The sequence below is a fragment of the Mesoplodon densirostris genome, chromosome 9 (assembly GCF_025265405.1).
Source record: "Mesoplodon densirostris isolate mMesDen1 chromosome 9, mMesDen1 primary haplotype, whole genome shotgun sequence".
NCBI lineage: Eukaryota > Metazoa > Chordata > Mammalia > Artiodactyla > Ziphiidae > Mesoplodon > Mesoplodon densirostris.
In genome coordinates, this window is record NC_082669.1 from 9,317,977 (window position 1) to 9,342,549 (window position 24,573).

A 24,573-nucleotide genomic window follows, 5' to 3' on the forward strand; every position below is an offset into this window, starting at 1 on the left:
TGTAAAAAATACAAACACATGGAGGCTGAACAATACATTACTAAATAACCAAGAGATCACTGAAGAAATCAAAGAGGAAATAAAAAAATACCTAGAGACAAATGACAATGAAAACATGATGATCCAAAGCCTATGGGATGCAGCAAAAGCAGTTCTAAGAGGGAAGTTTATAGCTATACAAGCCGACCTCAAGAAACAAGAAAAATCTCAAACAATCTAACGTTACACCTAAAGGAACTAAAGAAAGAAGAACAAACAAAACCCAAAGTTAGCAGAAGGAAATAAATCATAAAGATCAAAGCAGAAATAAATGAAATAGAAACAAAGAAAACAATAGCAAAGATCAATAAAACTAAAAGCTGGTTCTTTGAGATGATAAACCATTAGCCAGACTCATCAAGAAAAAGAGGGAGAGGACTCAAGTCAATAAAATTATAAATGAAAAAGGGGAAGTTACAAATGACACCACAGAAACACAAAGCATCCTAAGAGACTACTACAAGCAACTCTATGCCAATAAAATGGACAACCTGGAAGAAATGGACAAATTCTTAGAAAGGTATAACCTTCCAAGACTGAACCAGGAAGAAGTAGAATATATGAACAGACCAATCACAAGTAATGAAATTGAAACTGTGATTGAAAATCTTCCAACAAACAGAAGTCCAGGACCAGATGGCTTCACAGGTGAATTCTATCAAACATTTAGAGAAGAGCTAACACCCATCCTTCTCAAACTCTTCCAAAAAGTTGCAGAGGAAGGAACACTCCCAAACTCATTCTATGAAGCCACCTTCACCCTGATACCAAAACCAGAAAAAGATACTACAAAAAAAGAAAATTACAGACCAATAACACTGATGAATATAGATGCAAAAATTCTCAATAAAATACTAGCAAACAGAATCCAACAACATATTAAAAAGACCATACACCATGATCAAGTAGAATTTATCCCAGAGATGCAAGGATTCTTCAATATATGCAAATCAATGTGATACACCATATTAACAAACTGAAGAATAAAAACCATATGATCATCTCAACAGATGCAGAAAAAGCTTTTGACAAAATTCAACACCCATTTATGATAAAAACTCTCCAGAAAGTGGGCATAGAGGGAAGCTACTTCAACATAATAAAGGCCATATATGACAAACCCACAGCAAACATCATTCTCAATGGTGAAGAACTGAAATCATTTCCTCTAAGATCAGGAATAAGGCAAGGATGTCCCCTCTCACCAATATTATTCAACATAGTTTTGGTAGTCCTATCCATAGCAATCAGAGAAGAAAAAGAAATAAAAGGAATATAAATTGGAAAAGAAGAAGTAAAACTGTCACTGTTTGCAGATGACATGATACTATACATAGAGAATCCTAAAGACGCCACCAGAAAACAACTAGAGCTAATCAGTGAATTCGGTATTGCTGCAGGATACAAAATTAATGCACAGAAATCTCTTGCATTCCTATATACTAAGATGAAAAATCTGAAAGAGAAATTAAGGAAACTCTCCAATTTACCATTGCAACAAAAAGAATAAAATACCAAGGAATAAACCTACCTAAGGAGACAAAAGACCTGTATGCAGAAAACTATAAGACACTGGTGAAAGAAATTAAAGATGATACCAGGAGATGGAGAGATATACCATGTTCTTGGGTTGGAAGGATCAATATTGTGAAAATGACTATACTACCCAAAGAAATCTAGAGATTCAATGCAATCCTTATCAAATTACCAATGGCATTTTTTACAGAACTGGAACAAAATGTCTTAAAATTTGTATGGAGACACAAAAGACCCTGAATAGCCAAAGCAGTCTTGAAGGAAAAAAATGGAGCTGGAGGAATCAGACTCCCTGACTTCAGACTATACTACAAAGCCACAGTAATCCAGACAATATGGTACTGGCACAAAAACAGAAATATAGATCAATGGAACAGGATAGAAAGCCCAGAGATAAACCCACGCACCTATGGTCAACTAATCTATGACAAAAGAGGCAAGGATATACAATGGAGAAAAGACAGTCTTTCCAATAAATGGTGCTGGGAAAACTGAACAGCTACATGTAAAAGAATGAAATTAGAACACTCCCGGACACCATACACAAAAATAAACTCAAAATGTATTAGAGAGCTAAATGTAAGAGCAGAAACCATAAAACTCTTAGAGGAAAACATGGGAAGAACACTCTTTTTTTTTTTTTTTTTTTTTGGTATGTGGACCTCTCACTGTTGTGGCCTCTCCCATTGTGGAGCACAGGCTCCGGACGTGCAGGCTCAGTGGCCATGGCTCACGGGCCCAGCTGCTCTGCAGCATGTGGGATCCTCCCGGACGGGGGCACGAACCCATGTCCCCTGCATCGGCAGGCAGACTCTCAGCCACTGCACCACCAGGGAAGCCCGGAAGAACACTCTTTGAGGTAAATCACAGCAAGATATTTTTGGATCCACCTCCTAGAGTAATGGAAATAAAAACAGAAATAAACAAATGGGACCTAATGAAACTTCAAATCTTTTGCACAGCAAAAGAAACCATAAACAAGACAAAAAGACAATCCTCAGAATGGGAGAAAATATTTGCAAATGAATCATCGGACAAAGGATTAATCTGCAAAATATATAAACAGGTCATGTGGCTCAATATTAAAAAAAAAACAACCCATTCCAAAAATGGGCAGAGGACCTAATAGACATTTCTCCAAAGAAGACATACAGATGGCCAGGAAGCACATGAAAAGCTGCTCAACATCACTAATTATTAGAGCAATGCAAATCAAAACTACAATGAGGTATCACCTCACACCACTTAGAATGGGCAGCATCAGAAAATCTAGAAGCAACAGGTGCTGGAGAGGGTGTGAAAAAAGGGAACCCTCTTGCACTGTTGGTGGGAATGTAAATTGATACAGCCACTATGGAGAACAGTATGGAGGTTTCTTAAAGAACTAAAAATAGAATTACTATATGACCCAGCAATCCCACTACTGGGCATATACCCTGAGAAACCATAATTCAAAAAGACACATGCACCACAATGTTCATTGCAGCACTATTTACAATAGCCAGGTCATGGAATCAACCTAAATGCCCATCAACAGACAAATGGATAAAGAAGATGTGGTACATATATACAATGGAATATTACTCAGCCATAAAAAGGAACGAAATTGGGTCATTTGTAGAGATGTGGATGGATCTGGAGACTGTCATACAGAGTGAAGTATGTCAGAAAGAGAAAAACAAATATCGTATATTAACGCATTTATGTGGAACCTAGAAATGGTACAGATGAACCAGTTTGCCAAGCAGAAATTGAGACACAGAAGTAGAGGAAAAACATATGGACACCAAGGGGGGAAAGTGTTGGGGGTGTGGGTGTGGTGGTGTGATAAATTGGGTAATTGGGATTGACATGTATACACTGATGTGTATTAAATGGATGACTAATAAGAAAAAAATGTTTGATAGTGGAAATAAAGTTTAGAGAAGGAAGTTCAAAAGCACAAGGGAAATTGCATACACAAATCAACAAAAGCTTACTTTTTGGATGGAGCTATTTGTGATCAAAGTTTTGCAAACTGGTTAAGTTTCACGCATATTGGGTCAATATGGGGACTCATTTGGTTTTTATTTTATTCAAAGTATAGCGAATACATTTATGAGCCCAAAGTCAATGCTGGAATTTGCTCTGTCATCTCTCTTTCTCACCTCTCTGTTTATCTCTCTATCTGAATCTATTCAGCCCCTTGATTAGCCTGTTTCTTGCCTAAGGGCTCCCCCACCAGAGTTAAACACCTTGTTTATAAGGCAGTACCGGCAGCTAGCATAGCGCTGTGCCCCGGGGGACACCCAGTGATGTCTAGAGAATAGTTGCTACTTGAACAGACACTTGCCTCCATTTACTGTAACTGAACATCCATTCATTACAACCTCTGTGTCTGTTGCTTTCTTTACAGGGCGTCTCAAAACAATGTGAAGGAGAAGAAATTTTCCTAGGTCAGTTTATATATAATAAAACAGGAACCACCATTCAAACATTTGCGCTCCAGGTAAGAGACCCTTGGGAAAAGATGCCATCAGTGACGCCATCCCAGGGTGGGATTTGTGGGGATTGCTTGATGCAAAGTGGTGTGTGTGAGAGTAATTATGACAAAAGTGTGCGATAAGCAAGGCTTGTCTGAATTTCAATTCTTAGCTCCAATCATGTACATAAGTTTTAATACAAAAAATAGGCAAATATAAAAGTTGTTTCTAAGCCAAATTCTTCATCATTTGCTATCACTTATATATATATATATATATATATATATATATATATATATATATATATATATTTATTTATATTCTCTTTCTCATCCTTATCTTACTTATTAGATTCCCTTGATAAGATTAGGTGTGATAGTCACTATCATCTTCTTCCGTAAAAGGGATGGGGCTGATGATGGTACAAAATGAGATGGTTGGGGGCAGAGAGGAACTCGGAGAGAATAAATATTTAATACCAGATAATATAAGTAACCCTTCTCACCCTAACTCAATGGGGAAAGAATACCAACTGGTAACTTAGAAACCCTTGAAAGTCATTAAGGCATATGAAATATATTTCATCATTTCTCATTAGTCACAGGAAGTAATGAAGAGATGTAGAAGGCATCTTAAACCATGTAAAAACAAGTGTGTTACTACAATTCTTGGCCAATGGTGAGAAAATCTAAGCTGAAAGCAGTATATGTGTCAGAAATGAATGTACTTGTAGAGTTTCACATTCAGTTGTATACCCACATCCCTCCCTGGGGCAGCCAACAAGGAGCACCACGGAGGCGGGACAAGGCAGTGAGAGGGCTCAGCGTATAGACCACCATGTTATCTCCCTCCCCTGTATTTGCCTTTTTATGAGCTCTTTACTTACAGTAGCTCATTACATCATCCATTAGACTGGTACTTGAAAGTACTTGACTTAAGAAGGAAAGACAGTGTTTTAATTTTTTATTACATCAGCATGACTCAGGGTCCTTTGAGAAGGTTTATTTTATAAGACATTAATTTCAATCTTTTCTGTATTTTCAGCATGAAGTTTCTGAATTCTTATTATGTATGAAACTTAAAATCCTTAGCAATTGGGGACACCCGAAGTATACTTGTTTATATAGATTCAGGGTTCATGGCACCCCAAGAGATGACACCTAGAAGAACTGGTGCAGAAGGCCATGACCACATGTCCAAAATATTCAAGTGATTCCCTTAGATTACACCACACCTATAGGAATCAAAAATCAGAAGTGAGAAAGAAACCTCCAAGTGGTTCCTACCTGCCAGTAAAAAGTGAAAGAATTTTACTAATAAAAAATATGAAAGTAAATTCAATCTCTCTGTGTTACTGTGCTTTTTTTTTTTTTAATTTTTAGCCACAGGGCATGTGGGATCTTGGTTCCCCAATCAGGGATCAAACCCACACCCCCTGCAGAGGAAACGCAGAGTCTTAACCATTGGACTGCCAGGGAAGTCCCATGTTAGTGTAGCTTCTGAGGATGAATCATGTTGTTGAAGCACTGAAAAATGAGCTTGCATTTAGAAGAAGATGGTATTCTTCAACAGTCTTTCACATAATAGCATCTTTGCCTTCATTTATTATTCATCCATATCAGGAATGGATGTTTGCTATTACCACTGTGATTTAACACTGATCTGGATACACTGTCAGTGCAATTAGAGAAGCTAATAAAATTAGAGGTAAAAATTAGTGAGGAAATCTGACCATGACTAATTTGCAGATGACTTGATGAATTCCTTGAAATGCAATAAATTCGATTAAAAAATACATTAAACACAGATGGAGACAAAATTATCATATATAAATCAAAATCATTCATAAATGCAAACCACAACCAGTAAGAGGATATAATTTACAAAAGACACAACAAAGATTTAAAAAAATCAAATGAAAGAATTAAACTGTATGAAAAGCCAATGAAAGAGAAGTGGATAATGAAAAACTGACTTCAATAAATGGAAAGACATAACTCATCTGTGGATACAAAAACTTCACTGTCAAGAAGTCAGTTCTCTCTAAATTGATCTACAAATTCAATTTGATCTCAATTAAAAGCCAGAAAAAAATTACGGTATTTATGAGACAATTATGGAACATTAAGGAATTGTTTTTAAAAACAATATTTAGGTTATTACAGTATTATGATTTTGTTACAACAAAGAATTCTTATCACTTAGACTTATAATATATATTTTAAAATTTACAAATCAAATGATATACCTGGGATATGTTTCAACATAATACAGGAGGAAATGGGTGGGAGGATCAATGAAAAAGATTGGTCGTGAAATGATCATTGAAGTCAGGTGTTGGTCCAGAAGGTTTCACTTAATACTATTCTGTCTACATTTATATATGTTTGACATTTTCAGTTTTAGAAAGGTTTAAAAATATTTAAACACATATGCATAAGAAACCAAAGGGTTGTGTTTTCAACCAACTGACTCTAAAGTTTCCATGGAAATATAAACTTAGAGAGAAGCTAGGAAACCCCTAAAATAAAGACAATCAACAAAGGGAAATAGCTCTAAGACTGTTATACTGTGATTTACAGTAAGAAATATACATTTGTTTTTCTCCCCAGTTTATGGTGCAGAGCTCCTAAAACCCTTGGAATTTCCTGAGCATAAGAGTGATCAAGGTGTCTTTTGTTGTGTCAGTGAGGTGACTTTTGGGAAGGATGGGGGCTGGTTGCCAGGAGAACCAACCACTGATTAGAGGGTTGGAAATTTCAGTCTCAACCCTCGACATCTGGGGACAGGAGAGGAGCTGGATGCTGAATCAAATGCCAAAGGCCAGTGATTAAATCAAATCAATCACGCTTATGTAAGACACCTTCATAAAAATCCAAAAGGATGGGGTTTGGAGAGCTTCCGGTTTGGTGAACCCATGGAGATCAGGGAACAATGGCCAGCTCTGAGGCAGTAGGGAAGCTTTGAGCCCCTTCATCATGCCTCGCTCTATTCATCGCTTCCATTTGGCTGTTCCTGAGTTATATCCTTTTACAATAAACCAGTGAGTAAAATGTTTCTCTTGTAACTAGTAAGTAATGTAACTAGTAATGATGCTCTTGAGTTCTGTGAGTGGCTCTGGCAAAACATTCAAATCCAAGGAGGGGATCATGGTACCCCAATTTACAGCCAGTTGATCAGAAGCACAGGTGACATCTGGACTGTGACTGTCATCTGAATGGGGGGGGCAGTCTTGTGGGACCGGTGGGGTCTGACACTATCTCCAGGTAGGTAGTGTCAGACTTGAATTATAGGACACCCAGCTGGTCTTGGAGAATTTCTTGGGGTGGGGAAAAAAGCCCCACGCATTGGAATTGGTGTCCCAGAATTATTAATCACATAGATATAAATAATTTAAACTGTGTGACACTGGAACATTGACAGACCAATGGAACAAACAAAAAATTCTGTTTCTGATATTCAGAAATAGATTAATATCTATGTCGGAACATAGTATATATGATAAAGGTGGCATCTCAAAAGGGATGGGAAAAAAACAAATGGCTTGGAACAATTACCTCCTCATTAAGAAAAGAACATTGCATCCATACCTCTCAGTTTGAAACATGATGAATTCCCAATATGGGAAAAGATTTACAGGTGCAACAAAACCATTAAAAAACTTAAAAATATAACAAGAAAACTTGGAAAAACTCCCATATGGCATTGGATAGAGGAACACCTTTCTGAATATGACTCAGACTTCAGGAGTCACAAAAGAAAAAAAAAAAAGTTCTACTACATCAAAACGAAACACAGGAGCCACCCGACAAACGTCGGTCTTCCCCCTTGTGGGTGGAGGAGCCCCCTCCTCGGAGCCCCAGCCCCAAGCACTGTACCTGACACTTCTAACAGGCTCCACAGATGTCAATTTTTTAAATTATGAAATGTATTGAAGTATTTTTCTGTTAACATCTAAAAGATGAGAAGAGTCTTTGAAGAACTGTTTTAGTAAAACCCACCCTTAAACTAGTATAATTCTCGAAAGACATTCACTCATGCCACCTCTGCAGTATGCTTTCCCTCATTTTACAATTTTCCCATGTAAAAGAAAAAAAAAGACAAATATTGCCCATCAGGACTGATGTAGAACCTCTGAGCTATGCCAGTATCTTTCCCCTTAGGTAATTTTTCCAACAGTAACTGGTAACAACAGGACTGCAAATAGCCTCCCCCTGGGACTGTAGGGGGAAGCAGGCACCTGACAGACACTGGCAGATGCAGCTTTGGGTGACAGCTACTAAATGCATTATACTTAGCTAGGTGCAGTTTACCATCTCTGCAGCTATAAAAAGGTTAGTTCCTTACTTCCAACTCCACACCCTGACTGATGTTTTGTATGCTTCACTCATTGTGTTTCCATTTTCAAGATGAGGGCATTTCCTTGCACAATAAACAAACATAATGAATAACATCAACACTGCTCCCCGGATCTTATAATCATATACATTAGAAGACTATGTATTAGCTAGACAGACAATAATATGACTACACATTGCATTAGAAAACTCAGTACCACACAGGCTTCTAGAGAGCTCTGGTGACCTCATTTCTTGCCTTCAAAACGTTTGGAAGAAATGTAGGGAAGTAGTGTCAATATATTTAATTATCAATACTGAAATTATTGAATTATTATTTTTTTCTAAGAAGCATGCAAAAAGTCCATTTTTATTGATTTATAATCATGATATCATATGGATTATGACCTTCATCAATAAGGATGGATCCAGGATGGCATGCCTCTCTGAGAGATGGTATGGCACAGAGAAAACCACAGCAAAAAGGTCCAAAAGACTGAAGCAAGACACAGCCTCATTAGTGTAATGAAATTCAACTTAGTTCATTAAGTATGTACTGATTATCAACTAATACCTATAATTAGAGAGATATCAAAATATAAATTAGTTTACTTTGGTAAAATTGATCCAAATACATTTCTAATCATTTCAAATGCTTTAAGCTTGCCCATTCTCCCTGTACCAAAGACTGTTATCTAGTTCCTGGACCACCAATCTTTGCTACTCTTTCAGGAATGGGAACCAAGTAACAATAGCACTTGAGTCCTAATGACAGGCTTAGCCTGAATTATTAATTTGCCAAACCTATTTAAGAAAACTGCAAGAAAACATAAGATTCCTATTATCTTTCAAGAAAAGATCATTGCAACTTAATTTTATATTTGTTGGGTCAAAATTCCCTATATTATTTGGGCCTTTGTGAAGAATGTATACTCACTTATCTTCTTAGGAAGTTTTAAAAAAATCTTTTTTTTGGTTAATATTGCCAAAGAGCTTTAATTTTTTTCCTCTTGAACAAAACAACTCATCATCCATCGTTAGACAATTTTCCCCACAACACCGAACACCACTGATGTTGTTATGACTAAACAAATCGGGTTTTTTATTTTATGGCAAAAAAATAAGTGATTTGAAGTAAATATCAATATACTATGAAACATTGTTTACAAAGCTTACTTAGTATTTAATCATATTCATGATCTCCATAGCAACCACCTCATTTAACGATTTATCTATTTTAAAATTAACTTGTGAAGTACTAAAAAGCATGTTTTGTTACTAAAAAATTTAAATGTGACATTAATCACGTTTGGCTTGGAAAACACTTGTAACAATATAGATTGGAGTCTACCTTCATGTTATAGTCTTAAAATAGGCAGAACTGCTTGTAATTTTCATATTTTGCACTTTTAAAAGGATCTGTTATTACTGTTTCTTGATTCTATACACCAAGGTAAAAACAAGGTTGTAGGTTTCTATTTGCAAAGCACATTAAAAATAAAACATTCTTAACATGGACAATCTTGTCTCTGAAAAGCCAAGTTGGAGACAATTGTTCTATTTCTCGTTTTGTTTTTCAAAATTCTACCACATCATTTATATCATTTGTGCTGAGAGATTTTTTAAAAATTAATTAATTAATTAATTTGTGGCTGCGTTGGGTCTTTCTTGCTGCACGGGGGCTTTTGGTGTGGTGCACACGGGCTTCTCACTGTGGTGGCTTCTCTTGTCGCGGAGCACCGGCTCTAGGCATGAGGGCTTCAGTAGTGTGGCACGCGGGCTCAGTAGTTGCAGTGCAATGGGCTCCAGGTGCATGGGCTCAGTAGTTGTGGCTCACAGGCTCTAGAGCGCAGGCTTAGTAGTTGTGGCGCACGGGCTTAGTTGCTCTATGGCATGTGGGATCTCCCCGGACTAGAGCTCGAACCCATGGCCCCTGCATTGGCAGGCAGATTCTTAACCACTGCACCACCAGGGAAGCCCCTCTGCTGTGAGATTTTTTTAACAGGCTCTGGTGAAGTTCATCTTGAGATATGACTACAAAATTACCACTTAACATCAGTGTTCTTTAAACATCCTGTGTTTTGCACAGTTTAAAAGTTTAAATTTGAAACAATTTCACAGCATCATCCAACGTGGTCCTGCACCGCTGAGGTACTAGCGCGAACGTCTGAGCCGAGGGGGATTCTAAAGCTCCCCTACCCCAGAGAGGTGTGTATTTAAGCGGTAACTCTACTCAATACTTTATAAATAAGGGATTGATTTTATTTCTCATGTTGTAAAAGAGAATTGGAAATAGGGATAACGGAGCTCAAACTTCCAATCGTTAGAACCACTTCCGGTACCTGCGGGCGGAGGACGCGTCACTTCCGGCAGAGGTCGCGTCACCCCAGGGGCGCGACCCGAAAACCCTCCTACCCTCCGCGGGCGGGCGTCCGGCCGAGCCAGGCGGAACCCAGGCCCGCGGTGGCGTTTCCGGCGGGCAGCGTAAGGCTGGGGTCCCTGGAGTCGGCCGCCTACGGGCGCCCCGCACGGGCTGCGTTCCGCCATGAAGTTTCGGGCTAAGCTCGTGGATGCAGCCTGTCTGAACAACTTCACGCGTGAGTGGGGGCCGCGTCGGCCCCGGGCGGCGGGGCGGAGGGCCGACGGCCCCGGGCGGCTGGGAGGAGGGCAGAGGGGAGGGCGGGAGGCCCGGAAGGGGCAGTGCAAGCGGCCGGGGCCCCGCGAGGAGGATGGGGGCGCGCTGGGCTGGCGGGCCGCTGGAGGATGAGGCGGGCGCAGGTGCCGAGGGTTGTCCCTGCAGCTTGAGTCCTATCTCGTGTCTTTTCTTAACCCGGCCGCTGGCGGCACAGACACCTTTATCTGGCGCAGACCGCCCTTCACATCCCGGCCCCGTTGGTTCCCCCGCCCCCTGCGGCGCCTGGCCCTGCCCCGATCCCTGCAGCACCCGGCGGTCCCGAGTGGACGTGGGAGAGATGAAGGCGGCCAGTAGGCGCCAGTTCACTTCCGAATCTCGGTTTCCTTATTCCAGCCCTGATGGCTGGTGATGTGAACCGCGCAGGGTTGTTGGGAGGCTGGCGTGACCTCAGCGGCATTAGAGGCTTCCCGGTGGGTACCAGCGTAAACGTGATTTTCCCACCGGCAAGCTCGTCGGGCTGAACTGGGAGTTCTGCGAGCTAAGTTAGCGTTTGGGATACTTGGCGTGCTTCTTAGTAATTCCTTACTCGAATCCTTCGCTGTAGGAGTTAGTAACATGATAGCCAAGCTTGCCAAAACCTGCACTCTGCGTATCAGCCCGGATAAGTTGAACTTCGTCCTCTCTGACAAGGTGGCCAATGGAGGGGTGAGCATGTGGTGTGAACTGGAGCAGGTGAGCGGAGGCTCTCAGAGGCCTGCAAACCGCCCCCGCCCCCGCCCGCCACGAATGCCGCCGGAAAGAGCACAGATGTCCCCCCTTTTTCTTCCCTTAGGAGAACTTCTTCAGCGAATTTCAAATGGAAGGTGTCTCCGCAGAAAACAATGCGATTTATTTAGAGCTAACATCGGAAAATTTATCTCGAGCCTTGAAAACTGCCCAGAATGCCCGAACCTTGAAAATCAAGCTGACTAATAAACACTTTCCTTGCCTCACAGTTTCTATAGAGCTGGTGAGTACGACGGGAGAGTTTCTGAAACTTCCCAGAGGATTCAAAAGTAGTTATAAGCCTAGGCTTTCTAACAGTATGTGGAAAGCTAATTGGTTTTATTAAAGTGAAAGATCTGCACATCACTATTTGTTTTCCCTTGGAGTCAGGTCCTCCTCATGTTTAAATAGCCTTGTGATCCCATAATATTCAACGACGATACTGCTTTTCCTATGAAATAGCACTTCTGCATCTTTCTTCTCTATCTGCGGATCCCAGCATCTCCATTTCTTTTACTGGTTTTGTCACCTAGTCTAGAAACCATGGTTTCTCTCCGTTTTCACTTTTGAAGCATTTGTGTGTCCCTCCCTTCTCCCACACCTCTGCTGCTGACACCTTTCAAATGACCTCTGGTTCTCGAGGAATACATCTTTCTTCCACGCTACTACCAGATGAATCCAATGCGCAGCTGTCTTCAGGACACATGTACCCCACAGGCTGTCACTGCTCACAGAATGAAGTTCACATTTCCAACTTACTGTCCGAAGCCCTTGACGTGTGGCCCAGCCCATTGTAGAGCCAACTTGCAAACACCTGCCCTCAGAGTGGTTCCCCAGGTGTGTCCCATTCTTTCCCAACTCCCAGGCTTTGGTGATGCTGGGTCTTCTCCTTGGAGTCTCTCCTCTTACTCTTTGAAGCCTTAACTTCCTCCCTGGCCTTCCCTCATCCTGGCACCTCTCCTCCTTATGTGATTCGTGGACTTTATTTTTCGGGTGAGTGTTGTATTCAGTTTAATGCTCTTTATGGAAGAGGATTTCTCAACTTTTTTTCAATTGAAGTATAGTTGATTTACAATGTTGTGTTCATTTCTGCCATACAGCAGAGTGACTTTATCACTTTATCACAGAGTGGTTTATCACAGGGTATTGAATATGGTTCCCTGTGCTATACAGTAGGACCTTGTTGTTTATCCATTCTGTATGTAATAGTTTGCATCTGCTAACCCCAAACTCCCAGTCCATCCCTACCCCACCCACTCTCCCCCTTGGCAACCACAAGCCTGTTTTCTATGTCTGTGAGTCTGTTTCTGTTTCGAAGGTAGGTTCATTTGTGTTATGTTTTAGATTCCACATATAAGTGATACCATATGGTATTTGTCTTCCTCTTTCTGACTTCAGTCACTTACTATGATAATCTCTAGGTCCATCCATGCTGCTGCAATGGCATTATTTCATTCTTTTTTTATGGCCGAGTATTATAACATTGTATGTTTGTATGTACCACATGTTGTTTATCCATTCATCTGTCAATGGACATTTAGGTTGTTTCCATGTCCTGGCTATTGTAAATAGTGCTGCTATGAACATATGGGTGCATGCATCTTTTTGGATTATAGTTTTGTCTGGGTATATGTCCGGGGGTGGGATTGCTGGGTCATATGGTAGTTCTATTTTTAGTATTGTGAGGAACCTCCATACTGTTCTCCATAGTGGCTGCACCAACTTACATTCCCACCAACAGTAGAGGAGGGTTCCCTTTTCTCCCCACCCTCTCCAGCATTTGTTATTTGGATTTTTTAATGATGGCCATTCTGACTGGTATGAGGTGGTACCTCACTGTAGTATATTTTGAAAATTAATCCCTTGTCCATCACATCATTTGCCTATATTTTATCCTATTCTGTGGGTTGTCTTTTTGTTTTGTTTATGGTTTCCTTTGCTGTGCAAAAGCTTGTAAGTTTGATTAGGTCCCATTTGTTTGTTTTGTTTCTATTTCTATTGCCTTGGGAGACTGACCTAAGAAAATGTTGCTACGATTTATGTCGGAGAATGTTTTGCATATGCTCTTTCCTAGGAGTTTTATGGTGTCATGTCTTACATTTAAGTCTTTAAGCCATTTTGGGTTTATTTTTGTGTATGCCGTGAGGGTGTGTTCTAACTTCATTGATTTACATGCAGCTGTCCAAGTTTCCCAGCACCACTTGCTGAAGGAGCTGCCTTTTTCCCGTGGTATATTTTTGCCTCCTTTGTCGCAAAGATTGATTGACTGTAGGTGTGTGAGTTTATTTCTGGGCTCTCTATTCTGTTCCATTGATCTATATGGCTGTTTTTTTGTGTCAGTACCATGCTGTTTTGATTACTGTAGCTTTGTAGTATTGTCTGCAGTCTGGGAGGGTTATGCCTCCTGCTTTGTTCTTCTTCCTCAGGATTGATTTGGCAATTCTGGGTCTTTTTTGGTTCCATATGAATTTTAGGGTTATTTATTCTAGTTCTGTGAAAAATGTCATGGGTAATTTGATAGGGATTGCATTGAATCTGTAGATTGCTTTGCTTAGTATGGCCATTTTAACAATATTAATTCTTCCAATCCAAGAGCATGAGCTATCTTTCCATTTCTTTGAATCATCTTTAATTACCTTTATTAATGTTTTATAGTTCTCAGCATGTAAGTCTTTCATCACCTCCTTGGTCAGGTTTATTCCTAAGTATTTTATTGTATTTTTCTTTGATGCGATTTTAAAAGGGTTTTTTTTTTTCTTTTTTACTTTTTCTGATATTTCATGGTTAGTATATAGAAATGCAACAAATTTCTGTATGTTAATCTTGTATCCTGCTACCTTGCTGAATTCATTTATCAGTTCTAGTAGTTTTTGTGTCAAGTCTTTAGGATTTTCTATGTGTAGCATCATGTCATCTACATATGATGACAGTTTTGCCTTTTCCCTTCCAATTTGGATGCCTTTTATTTCTTTTTCTTGTTTGATTGCTGTGGCTAACACTTCCAGTAATATGTTGAATAGAAGTGGTGAGAGTGGGCATCCTTGTATTTATCCAGATTTTAGTGGATAGGCTTTCAGCTTTTCGCAGTTATTATATTGGCTATGGGTGTGTCATAAATAGCTTTTGTTATGTTGAGGTATGTTTCCTCTGTACCCACTTTGGTAAGAGTTTTTATTATGAATGGATGTTGAATTTTGTCAAATGCTTTTTCTGCATCCATTGAGATGATCATGTGGTTTTTGTCTTTTCTTTTGTTGTTTTTTTAATTTTTTAAATTCTTTAAATTTTTTTATTTTTTGGCTGTGCTGCGTGGCATGCAGTACTTAGTTCCCTGACCAGGATCAAACCCATGCCCCTACAGTGGAAGCACGGAGTCTTAACCACTGGACCACCAGGGAAGTCCCAGTCTTTTCTTTTGTTGATGAGGTGTATAACATCAGTTTGCGTATGTTGAACCATCCTTGTTAACTTGGGATGAATCCCACTTGGTCATGGTGTCTGATTTTTTTACATGTTGTTGGATTTGGTTTGCTAATATTTTTTTATTTTTATTTTTTCGGTTTGCTAATATTTTGTTGAGAATTTTTGCATCTATGTTCAACAAAGATATTGGCCTGTAAATTTCATTTTTGCTGGTATCTTGGTCTGGTTTTGGTATTGGGTGGATGGTGGCTTAATAGAATGTCTTTGGGAATGTTCCCTCCTCTTCAATCTTTTGGAAGAGTTTGAGAAGAATCTGTAAAAGTTCTTCTTTGTATGTTTGGTAGAATTTGCCTGTGAAGCCATCTGGTCCTTGACTTTTGTTTGTAGGGAATTTTTTTTTTATTACAGATTTTATTTCACTTCTAGTGATCAGTCTGTTCAAATTATCGATTTCTTTTTCTTTTTTTTCTTTTTTTTCTTTTTTTCGCGGTACGCGGGCCTCTCACTGTTGTGGCCTCTCCCGTTGCGGAGCACAGGCTCTGGACGCGCAGGCTCAGCGGCCATGGCTCACGGGCTCAGCTGCTCCGCGGCATGTGGGATCTTCCCGGACCGGGGCACGAACCCATGTCCCCTGCATCAGTAGGCGGACTTTCAACCACTGCGCCACCAGGGAAGCGCTCAATTTCTTCTTGATTCAACTTTTGGTGGGCTGTATGTTTCCCGAAACTTGTCCATTTCCTCTAGGTTGTCCAATTTGTTCAAATATAATTGTTCATAGCAGTCTCTTATGGTTTTTTCTGCAGTATTAGTTGATAGTTCTCCTTTTTCATTTCTTATTTTGTTTGGTTTCTCTCTCTTTTCTTCTTAGTGATCCTGGCCAGACATTTGTCAATTTTGTTTACCCTTTCAAAGAGCCAGCTCTTGGCTTTATTGATTTTTTCTATTTTTTTAATCTCTATTTTATTTGTTTCCCCTGTGATCTTTATTATTTCCTTCCTTCTGCTGACTTTAGGTGGTATTCTTTTTTTGATTCTTTTAGGCAGTAGGTTAGGTTGGTTGTTTGAGATTTTTCTTGTTTTTTGAGGAAGGCCTGTATTGCTATGAACTTCCAAGAACTGCTTTTGCTGCATCCTTAGATTTTGTATGTTGTGTTTTCATTGTCATTTGTCTCAAGGTATTTCTAAATTTCATTCTTGATTTCCTTCTTGAACCATTGGTTTCTTAGTAGCATGTTGTTTAGTCTCCATGTAATTGTTTTTTCTCATTTCTTTTGCTGTGGTTGATTTCTATTTTCATGCCACTGTGGTCAGAAAAGATGCTTGAAATAATGTCTATACTCTTAAATTTGTTGAGGTTTGTTTTGTGCCCTAGTATGTGGTCAGTCCTAAAGAATGTTCCATGTGCACTTGAAAAGAATGTGTAGTCTTTTTTTTTTAATGTAATGTCCCCAAAACAACAATTAAGTCTAACTGTTCTGTTGTATCATTTAGGATCTCTGTTGCCTTATTGATTTTCTGTCTCAAAGAGCTGTCCACTGACGCAAGTCGGGTGTTAAAGTCTCCTACTCTTATTGTATTGTCAATTTCTTCCTTTATGTTTGTTAGTATTTGTTTTATGTATTTGGGTGCTCTGATATTAGTTGCATGTATGTTGACGAGTATAAAATCCTCCTCTTGATCCTTTTATCATTATATACTGTCCTTATTTATCCTTCTTTATGGCCTTTGTTTTAAAGTCTGTTTTGTCTGATACGAGTAGTGTGACTGCCACTTTCTTGTCAATTCCGTTTCCATGAAATATCTTTTTCCATTCCCTCACTTTCCATCTTTGTGTTTCTTTTGCCCTGAAGTGGGTCTCTAGTGGGTTTTTTTTTTGGCCACACCATGCCGTGCTGTGTGCGGGATCTTAGTTCCTAACCAGGGATCGAACCTGTGCCCTCTGTAGTGGAAGCACAGAGCCTTAACCACTGGACTGCTAGGGAAGTCCCTGAAGTGGGTCTCTTGTAGGCAGCATATTGCAGGCTCTTCTTTTTTATCCAGTCTGCCACTGTCTTTTGATTGGAGCATTTAGTCCATTGACATTTGAGGAAATTATTGATAAATATGTATTTATTGCCATTTTAAACCTAGTTTTCCAATTGATTTTGTGTTTCTTCTTTGTTCCTTTATTTCTCTTCTTGTTTTTCTTTTTGTGGTTTGATTCCTTTTATTTTATGCTTGTGTTCTGTTCTTTTTGGTTTTTGTGAATCTATCGTATGTTGTTGATTTGTGGTTACCCTGTTTTTCAAGTATGTTAACCCCTTTCTATATCTACTTTCTTTAGACTGATAGTCATTGTAGGCTCAAACACATTTAAAAAAAATCTACATTTTCTAATTCTCCTCCCCTATGTTTTATGATTTTGATGTGCTCTTTTACATCTTCATGTTTATTCTTTTGTAGTTTGTTGTGGTTATCATCGCTTTCACAAATAGATTAAAAAAATTTTTTTTTCTTTTTAATTTGTATATTGGCTTAAATGATTTACTTTCCATTTGTTATTCCCACTTTCCTATAGCTTGTTGCTTCTTTTCTATTTAGAGAAGACCTTTCAATATTTCTTTTAGAATACGTTTAGTATCACTGTATTCTTTTAGATTTCGCTTGTCTGAGAAATTTTTTCTCCTCCTATTCTAAATGATAATCTTGCTGGGTAGAGTATTCTAGGTTGCAGATTTTTTTCCCTTTCAAGACTTTGGCTATATTTTGCCACTCCCTTCTGGCCTGCAGCATTTCCATAGTGAAATCAGCTGATAGCCTTATGGGGGTTTAACTCCTTGTTTTTCTCTTGCTGTCTTTAGAATCCTCTCTTTAACTTCTGCCATTTTTTTTTGTTTGTTTGTTTTTGCGGTCTGCGGGCCTCTCACTGTTGTGGCCTCTCCTGTTGAGGAGCACAGGCTCCAGACGAGCAGGCTCAGTGGCCATGGCTCACGGGCCTAGCTGCTCCGCAGCATGTGGGATCCTTCTGGACCGGGGCACAAACCCGTGTCCCCTGAATCGGCAGGTAGACTCTCAACCACTGCGCCACCAGGGAAACCCAACTTTTGCCATTTTAATTGTGTCTTGGTGTACGTCTGTTTGGGTTCACCTTACTTGGGACCCTCTGTGCTTCCTGTACCTGGATATATATTTCCTTCATTAGGTGTGGGAAGCTTTCAGCCATAATTTCTTCAAAACATTTTCAATCCACTTTTCTCTTTCTTCTCCTTCTGGAATCCGTATTATGCATTGATTGGCCTGCTTTATATTATCCCATAGATCTCTTATCTTGCTTTCATTTTTTTTTCTTTTGGCTTTCTGTCTGCTGTTCTGATTGAGTGATTTCCATTATTCTGTCTTCCAGCTCACTTATTCGTTCTTCTATGTTATTCATTCTGTTATTTGTTGTCTTGAGCTCAGCTTTCATCTTGGCAAATTAATTTTGTAATTTTTCTTGGCTCCTCCTTGTTGTCTCTAGTTCCTTTTTACAGTACTCTGCAGTTCTGTCCAAAGCTTTTCTTAATACCTTCCCTATTGTCATTACCACCTTTTTGAACTTCTTCTCTGTTGGACTGAAGAAGTCTGTGTCACTGTTTGTTCCTTCGGGGAATTCTCTCTTGGTGTTTTAACTGGGAGTGGTTCCTCCGCTTCTTCATGTTACTTGTATTTCTCTTTCTCTGAGTTTACGAGAAACAGTTACCAACTGTGGTCTTAGAAGGCTTTTATATGCAGGAGCATCCCTGTGTAGCCTGTGTAGGTTTAATATTTTTGGTGTGAGGGCTGCTTTTAGCATGGATGCCTTTTGCCTCTCCTCAGCATGTGTCGGCCACTATCCCCTGGAAAGGGGGTGTGCAGATGCGGCGGCTTTTGCATGTTCCTGGAGCCGCAACAGTGAGGGCAGCTGGGGCCCCCTCCTGGAGCTCTCAGCAGTGGCGGCGGCTGGCACCTGCCCACCCAGAGCCCACAGCAGCAGCTCGTGTGTCTTCCCAGAGCCTGCAGCGGCTCGCACGTGCTCCTGGAGCCTGCGATGGCAGTGGCAGCTGGCGCCCACTCCCGACACGCTCAGCGGCACTGGTGGCTCATGCCCGCCCCAGGGGCTCATATAGGTGGTGTTGTGTTGCCTGAAAGTGTGCGTGCACGTGGAAGGAAGCTCCTGTGGCGGCCCGCCCCTCCGTTCACACGTCCTCCAACGGTGGCACGTTGCCTCTCTGGCGGGCCCAGGTATGCCCTTGGTCATGGCCACACCACACTCCAGCCCCTTCAGGCAGCCCACCCCAGTCCTCTCCCCGGGTCTGAGCTCCGAAGCCTGTGCTTCAGCACCCAGCCCCCACCCGCCCCGGTGGACATGTGTCTCAGGCTGGGCAGTGCAGGGTGGTGGCATCTCCCGTCTGTGCAGGTCTCTCTCCATTCTGCCTTCTGTAAACTGGTTGCTGGATTCTCCTCCAGGGTTCTACAGCTCCCCGTCTGTCCAGGCTGATCTCCCTGCCTGTGAGGGGACATCCAGGGTGTGGGCACCTTTCCTCTTTCACAGCTCCCTCCCTGGGGTGCAGGCCCCATCCCAATTCCCCTCTCTGTTTTGTTCTTTTTTCTTTTGTCCTACCCAGTTGTGTGGAGGTTTTCTCGCCCTTTCTGAAGCCTGAGGTGTTCTGCCAGGTCTCAGTAGGTGTCCTGTGAGCACCATTCCGCGTGTGGATGTAGTTGTGATGCATCTGTGGGGGGTGGTGAGCCGGCATGCTGCTCCTCCACTGTCTTAATCACTCTCTTCCTCAACCTTCCTTCCTTTTTCTCAGCTCTTTGCAGTCAGGCCATTCTCAGAGCTAATCTGTATTTCACCTCACAGTGTAAGTGTGGTGTGGTTCTAAAGTTACTTAGGGAAAACTAAGAGAGTAACATAGCATGCTCTTCTTTCTTAAAGTGTGGAATATTTTGGTCTGTGGAGTCTCAGAGGAGCCCCCGCACATAGACAGGTCGAGTTGTATCCTTCCAGCAGCACACGAGTGTCCTGTGCACACAGAGCGGTCTCTTGGTCCCTTCTGCATAGCAGGTCAGCTTGTGCTTCACGACGTTACACATGCTCTTCTCCCTGCCTGGGAGAACGCTGTCCTCCTCGTCTCTGTTTTCCCACGACTGGCAGCTCGTCCTTGTTCTGGTCCTGTCTGAAACGTCACCTCTTGGAGAAGCTTTTCCTGACTTCCCACTCTGAGACCCTCCTCACACGCTCACCTGGTCGCTGTTTTGCTTTCTTCAAATCTGTAGTGATTATACGTAGTGCACCCAGCTTGTATAGTTTGTGTTTCCTTCCTTACCCACCTGTACCTCTGGAACAGAGGGAGCCTTACCTTATTCACCACACTCCCCAGCTCCTAACAGGACCCCATGCTGGATAGACACACCATCAATATTTGTTGAGTTGAGAACATTCCACTTAGATTTGGTATCAACTTTTTTAGTCTCTCAGTTCTTTTTTTTTTTAAGTGTTGACGTGATACAAGTAATTTTTAATTTTCCTATTGGCAGTTATCCGTGTCAAGCAGTAGTCGTGTTGTGACACATGACATCCCTGTAAAGGTTATTCCTCAAAAACTGTGGAAGGACTTGCAAGAACCGACGGTCCCAGACGCTGACGTGAGTGATGCCCGGCGTCTTGTCACTCACCACGTATTACATGGTGTGATTTGAATTCTCTGACTTAAGATAAAGTCTTGCCGTAGGTTTTATTTGAAAGTTGTGTAGTGCCTGAAAAGAGATATTCATTTTTAAAGGACACTCCAGGAAAAAAAAAATTGCAGTATTTGTCTTTAGTTGTTTACATAAAACATCCTAAAGTAGCGTTTTACATAATAAGAATGCCACGTTCTTGGGCCTCCCTGGTGGCGCAGTGGTTAAGAGTCCGCCTGCCGATGCAGGGGATACGGGTTCGTGCCCCGGTCTGGGAGGATCCCATATGCCGCGGAGCGGCTGGGCCCGTGAGCCATGGCCGCTGGGCCTGCGCATCCGGAGCCTGTGCTCTGCAACAGGAGGGGCCACAACAGTGAGAGGCCCACATACCGCAAAAAAAAAAAAAAAAAAGAATGCCACGTTCTTTACAGTTAGGAGAGAGAAAGTCTTGCCCAATAATAACACTTAAGTAAAACTAAGGTAGTATTTTGGAGGACCGTCGCATTTATCAGGAGTAACGGTCCTAGGCACCAGCTTGGGCTTCACAGAACGTGGCTTTTTCCTTTGTCTCGTAAGGAGTGATGCCCAGGATGTGTGGGAGAGCCTGCTTTAGTTCCCCTGACAGGCGTCCCAGGGCCACTGGAAATAAAGGTGATGCCCAGGGGTCAAACTCTTGCTCACGACTTATTGAAGAAGAGACCGTGAAAATACAGCAAATGGAATATTTACTTGGCTTTTACTAGAAGACATCTTTGCTGGGAAAAAGCCAGCATCGTACCAAGTACTGCTGTAACCCAGTCTGGGCACTGCTGCAGAGACTGGCCCCCAGTGTTTCTGCACAGAGTAGGAGGTGGACCTTGAGCCTGGGTCTGAACCCCTGGAGGACGGCCTCCATCGGTGCTGAGTCTTAGTCCCCTGGGGCATGTGCAGGGCATCTTGGCTGCAGGGCTGCAGTCTTGGAACCAGGGAATGCCTACAGGGACATGGTCACTGATGCCACCAGAGGCAGGCATGAGTGAGTGAAGTTGTAAAATTGTTTTTCTTTTATTTTAAGAAGGACCTGTATTCAGGCAACTTAAAAACAAGATTCCAGAGCGTTTAAGCGTACGCACATTGCAAACAGGTAATGAGCACCTGTCACTACTTGACTGTGTTATGTTAATGTTTTAGTACTTCGGATGTTTCCCATGTGCTTTATAGGTCAGTATTTATTTACCCGTCTTGAAGACGATGAAGAGCATCGTGGAGAAGATGAGAAACATCAGCAATCACCTCGTAAGTCCTGACTTCTTGGGAAAGAGCTCCCAGCGTGTGGTTTCGGCTGCGTGTCCTGGGAGCAGCCTCGTGTGATGGAGGCTTGGGGCCCTGCCGTTCACCATGTGCCATCTGTGTGGGGCCTCCCTTGCGCCCCGGCCCTGGGGGCCTGGCTGGTTGTTGAGAGCCTGCTCTGGGTCCTCTCAACCCTCCTCCCTCGCATTTGCCCTAGTCCGTCATATCTATACTAATAGTACGTTGAGGATATATTCAGCGGTTCTGGCTTTCTTTCCGTATGTCTGGACAGCATATTACATGTTTTATCTGATAATGTACATATCTTCTTATGATCACTGATGCTGGCCTCTCTACCTGCCAGATGTCTCCATGAGCCCAGGACAGAGATCCCCCAGGACACACCCCTCTTCCTGTAGGCAGCTCTTAGGTCAGGTCGAGGGTCATGTTTACTTCCCTGTTTACTTCTGTGAAGGTTTTCTGCCAATGTCATGAAACGCTGAATGTGACAGTGACAGTGTTGGGGATTGTGTGGGTCATTCTCCTTCCCTCCCGGGGTTCTCCTGAGTTCTTAACTCACCCCCAAAACTCATTCGATTGTGTCCCTGGATGTTTCATAATAGAAACCCCTGTCCACCTGGTGAGACCTTTGCTCTTCGGTGTCCGCCCCCTCCCTGCAGGACCCCTCTAGACCCTTGTCCATCCCCACAGCACTGGTTCTTCCCAGGCCCCGTCTCTGCCGTTCACACTTGGCTGCTTCTCTCCCGTTGTCCCCTGGAAAGCACTGAGCCCTTCTCACTGCTCATCAGAATTCGCAGCCCTTCTCCCACCACACTGGCTGTGAGCCCCTCCTCTGCCGAGCTGCTTTGCTCAGCACTGCCTCAGTTACCTGCTAGCACCCGGGAACCCCTCCTGAAGGGGCGGCTTCCTGAAAAGGGAGATTGTCGTAACCGTCTCGGCGTGACAGACACCCACCGTGGGGTTGCCAGTCAGCACGCGGGTAATAGGTGTTTGCGCACGGACCTGGAATGAAACGTAGCTTCAGGAGATCTTTGGAATTACAAAAGTTTCCTGAAGCCTAGAAAACGCTGATGGGCTGTTTTATCGCCACAGGTGTGCTCGCTTGAGAGTAATTTTCTTTCGTGACTTAATCTTTATAGATTTCACTTTAATTTACGATGGCTTCGGATGAAGCAGCGTGTCCTGGGCAGACATGGGTGTTCTGCTGTTCCTGCCTTGATGTTGATCCAGTTGTCAGGCTGGGAGCTTCCTCTGAGGATACCCTGGGGACCTCCAGGGTATCGAGAGGTTCGAGAGGCCCAGGAGAGAACAGGCAGGGCGAGTAAGTCAAGGATCCGATTGTTTGTTCTTTTGGTCCAAGGGAAATGAGTCAGCAAAGTCACTTAGATAAAATCATCAGAGGTGTTTTTTCTCTTCCCTGGAGTGTTTAAACGTGAGAATTTTGTGGAAGCGGCTACTTCACTGTGACATACTAAGTGAAAAGGTATCAAGCATATGGAAAGTTGGAGTAGTCAAATGCATAACAAGATCTACTTGAGTAACCAGAATTCTGTGTCTGAAGATTACAGGCAAGAGAACTAAGGAAAATGAGTAGGACTTAACACATTAAAAATATCCCTATCCCGTCAGACACCCCAGCGGCCCTTGTTGAGACGCCATCCTTGCCTTACTTCCTTTAATGAGAGACGTGGCCAGTGGGGGTGGGTTGCGTGTGCGACTCAGGTAGGAGCAGAAAAAACAGGCATGGACTGACACGAGTCTCCGCCAGCTTTTAAGGCATTGGCATCCCCTCCGACCAAATGCCAGTTCTGGTTCAGGAGGTCTGCGGTGGGATCGGGCTGAGTTTCTGACGAGCGCGCAGGGATGCTGTTGCTGTGGTGGACATGTGGGTCGGCGGTGCTCGGTGGTCGGAGCACTGCTCTGTTGCTTACACCTCGCACGTTGTCTCAGCCTCACAGGAGCCGAGTCCTTGCAGCCACCCCGGGCCCCCCGCTGAGCGGTGCGCCCCCGTGCTGGGTGTTACCCAGCACGGCAATGGCAGCCTAACGGTCACAGGGGCTCTGTGACTTTTTGTGAATCGAGATCATTTATGTTAGGTTCCCAGTGCGTTCAGCCACTGTTCCGTAAATGGTAGGTAGTCATCATTTGGGGAATCTCCGAAAGAGGTAAGACCTTGTCCAGGTCCCTGAGAAGCAGAGTATGTTGATGTGGCTAATACTCTGGCCATCGCTCACAAAATAAACACGGCGACCAGTGTTCAGGGAGCCGCTCGTGAACTCCCTTGGCAAGTTCTGTGTGAACGCTGCCCCACACCAGGCACCGGGTGTGGTCAGAGGTGTGGAGCTACTGTTTGATCACTCAGGCGGTGGGGATGTGAAGAAAGTTTCGAGAGTGTTTGAAGTCTGGAGTGA

General features: G+C 42.4%; 2 protein-coding genes across 3 annotated transcripts in view; both read left to right on the forward strand.

Annotated features, from left to right (window-relative positions):
• SUN3 (Sad1 and UNC84 domain containing 3) overlaps window positions 1–5,201 on the forward strand; it is a 38,364-nt gene extending 33,163 nt beyond the window's left edge. Inside the window, exons 9-10 of the mRNA XM_060108565.1 lie at window positions 3,971–4,063; window positions 5,082–5,201. Coding sequence (XP_059964548.1) covers window positions 3,971–4,063; window positions 5,082–5,201 — 213 coding nt within the window. The remainder of the gene's footprint in view (window positions 1–3,970; window positions 4,064–5,081) is intronic.
• Window positions 5,202–10,771: 5,570 nt separating this feature from the next.
• Window positions 10,772–24,573, forward strand: part of HUS1 (HUS1 checkpoint clamp component) — a 31,992-nt gene continuing 18,190 nt past the window's right edge. The window contains exons 1-5 of one of the 2 annotated variants that reach the window (XR_009533377.1): window positions 10,772–10,971; window positions 11,614–11,741; window positions 11,842–12,018; window positions 20,732–20,839; window positions 22,073–22,147. Coding sequence is in view for 1 of the 2 variants with exons in the window: in XM_060108459.1 (XP_059964442.1) it covers window positions 10,920–10,971; window positions 11,614–11,741; window positions 11,842–12,018; window positions 20,732–20,839; window positions 22,073–22,147 (540 nt within the window). In the remaining variant the exon portion in view is untranslated. The remainder of the gene's footprint in view (window positions 10,972–11,613; window positions 11,742–11,841; window positions 12,019–20,731; window positions 20,840–22,072; window positions 22,148–24,573) is intronic. The other variant, XM_060108459.1, reaches the window with a different exon arrangement.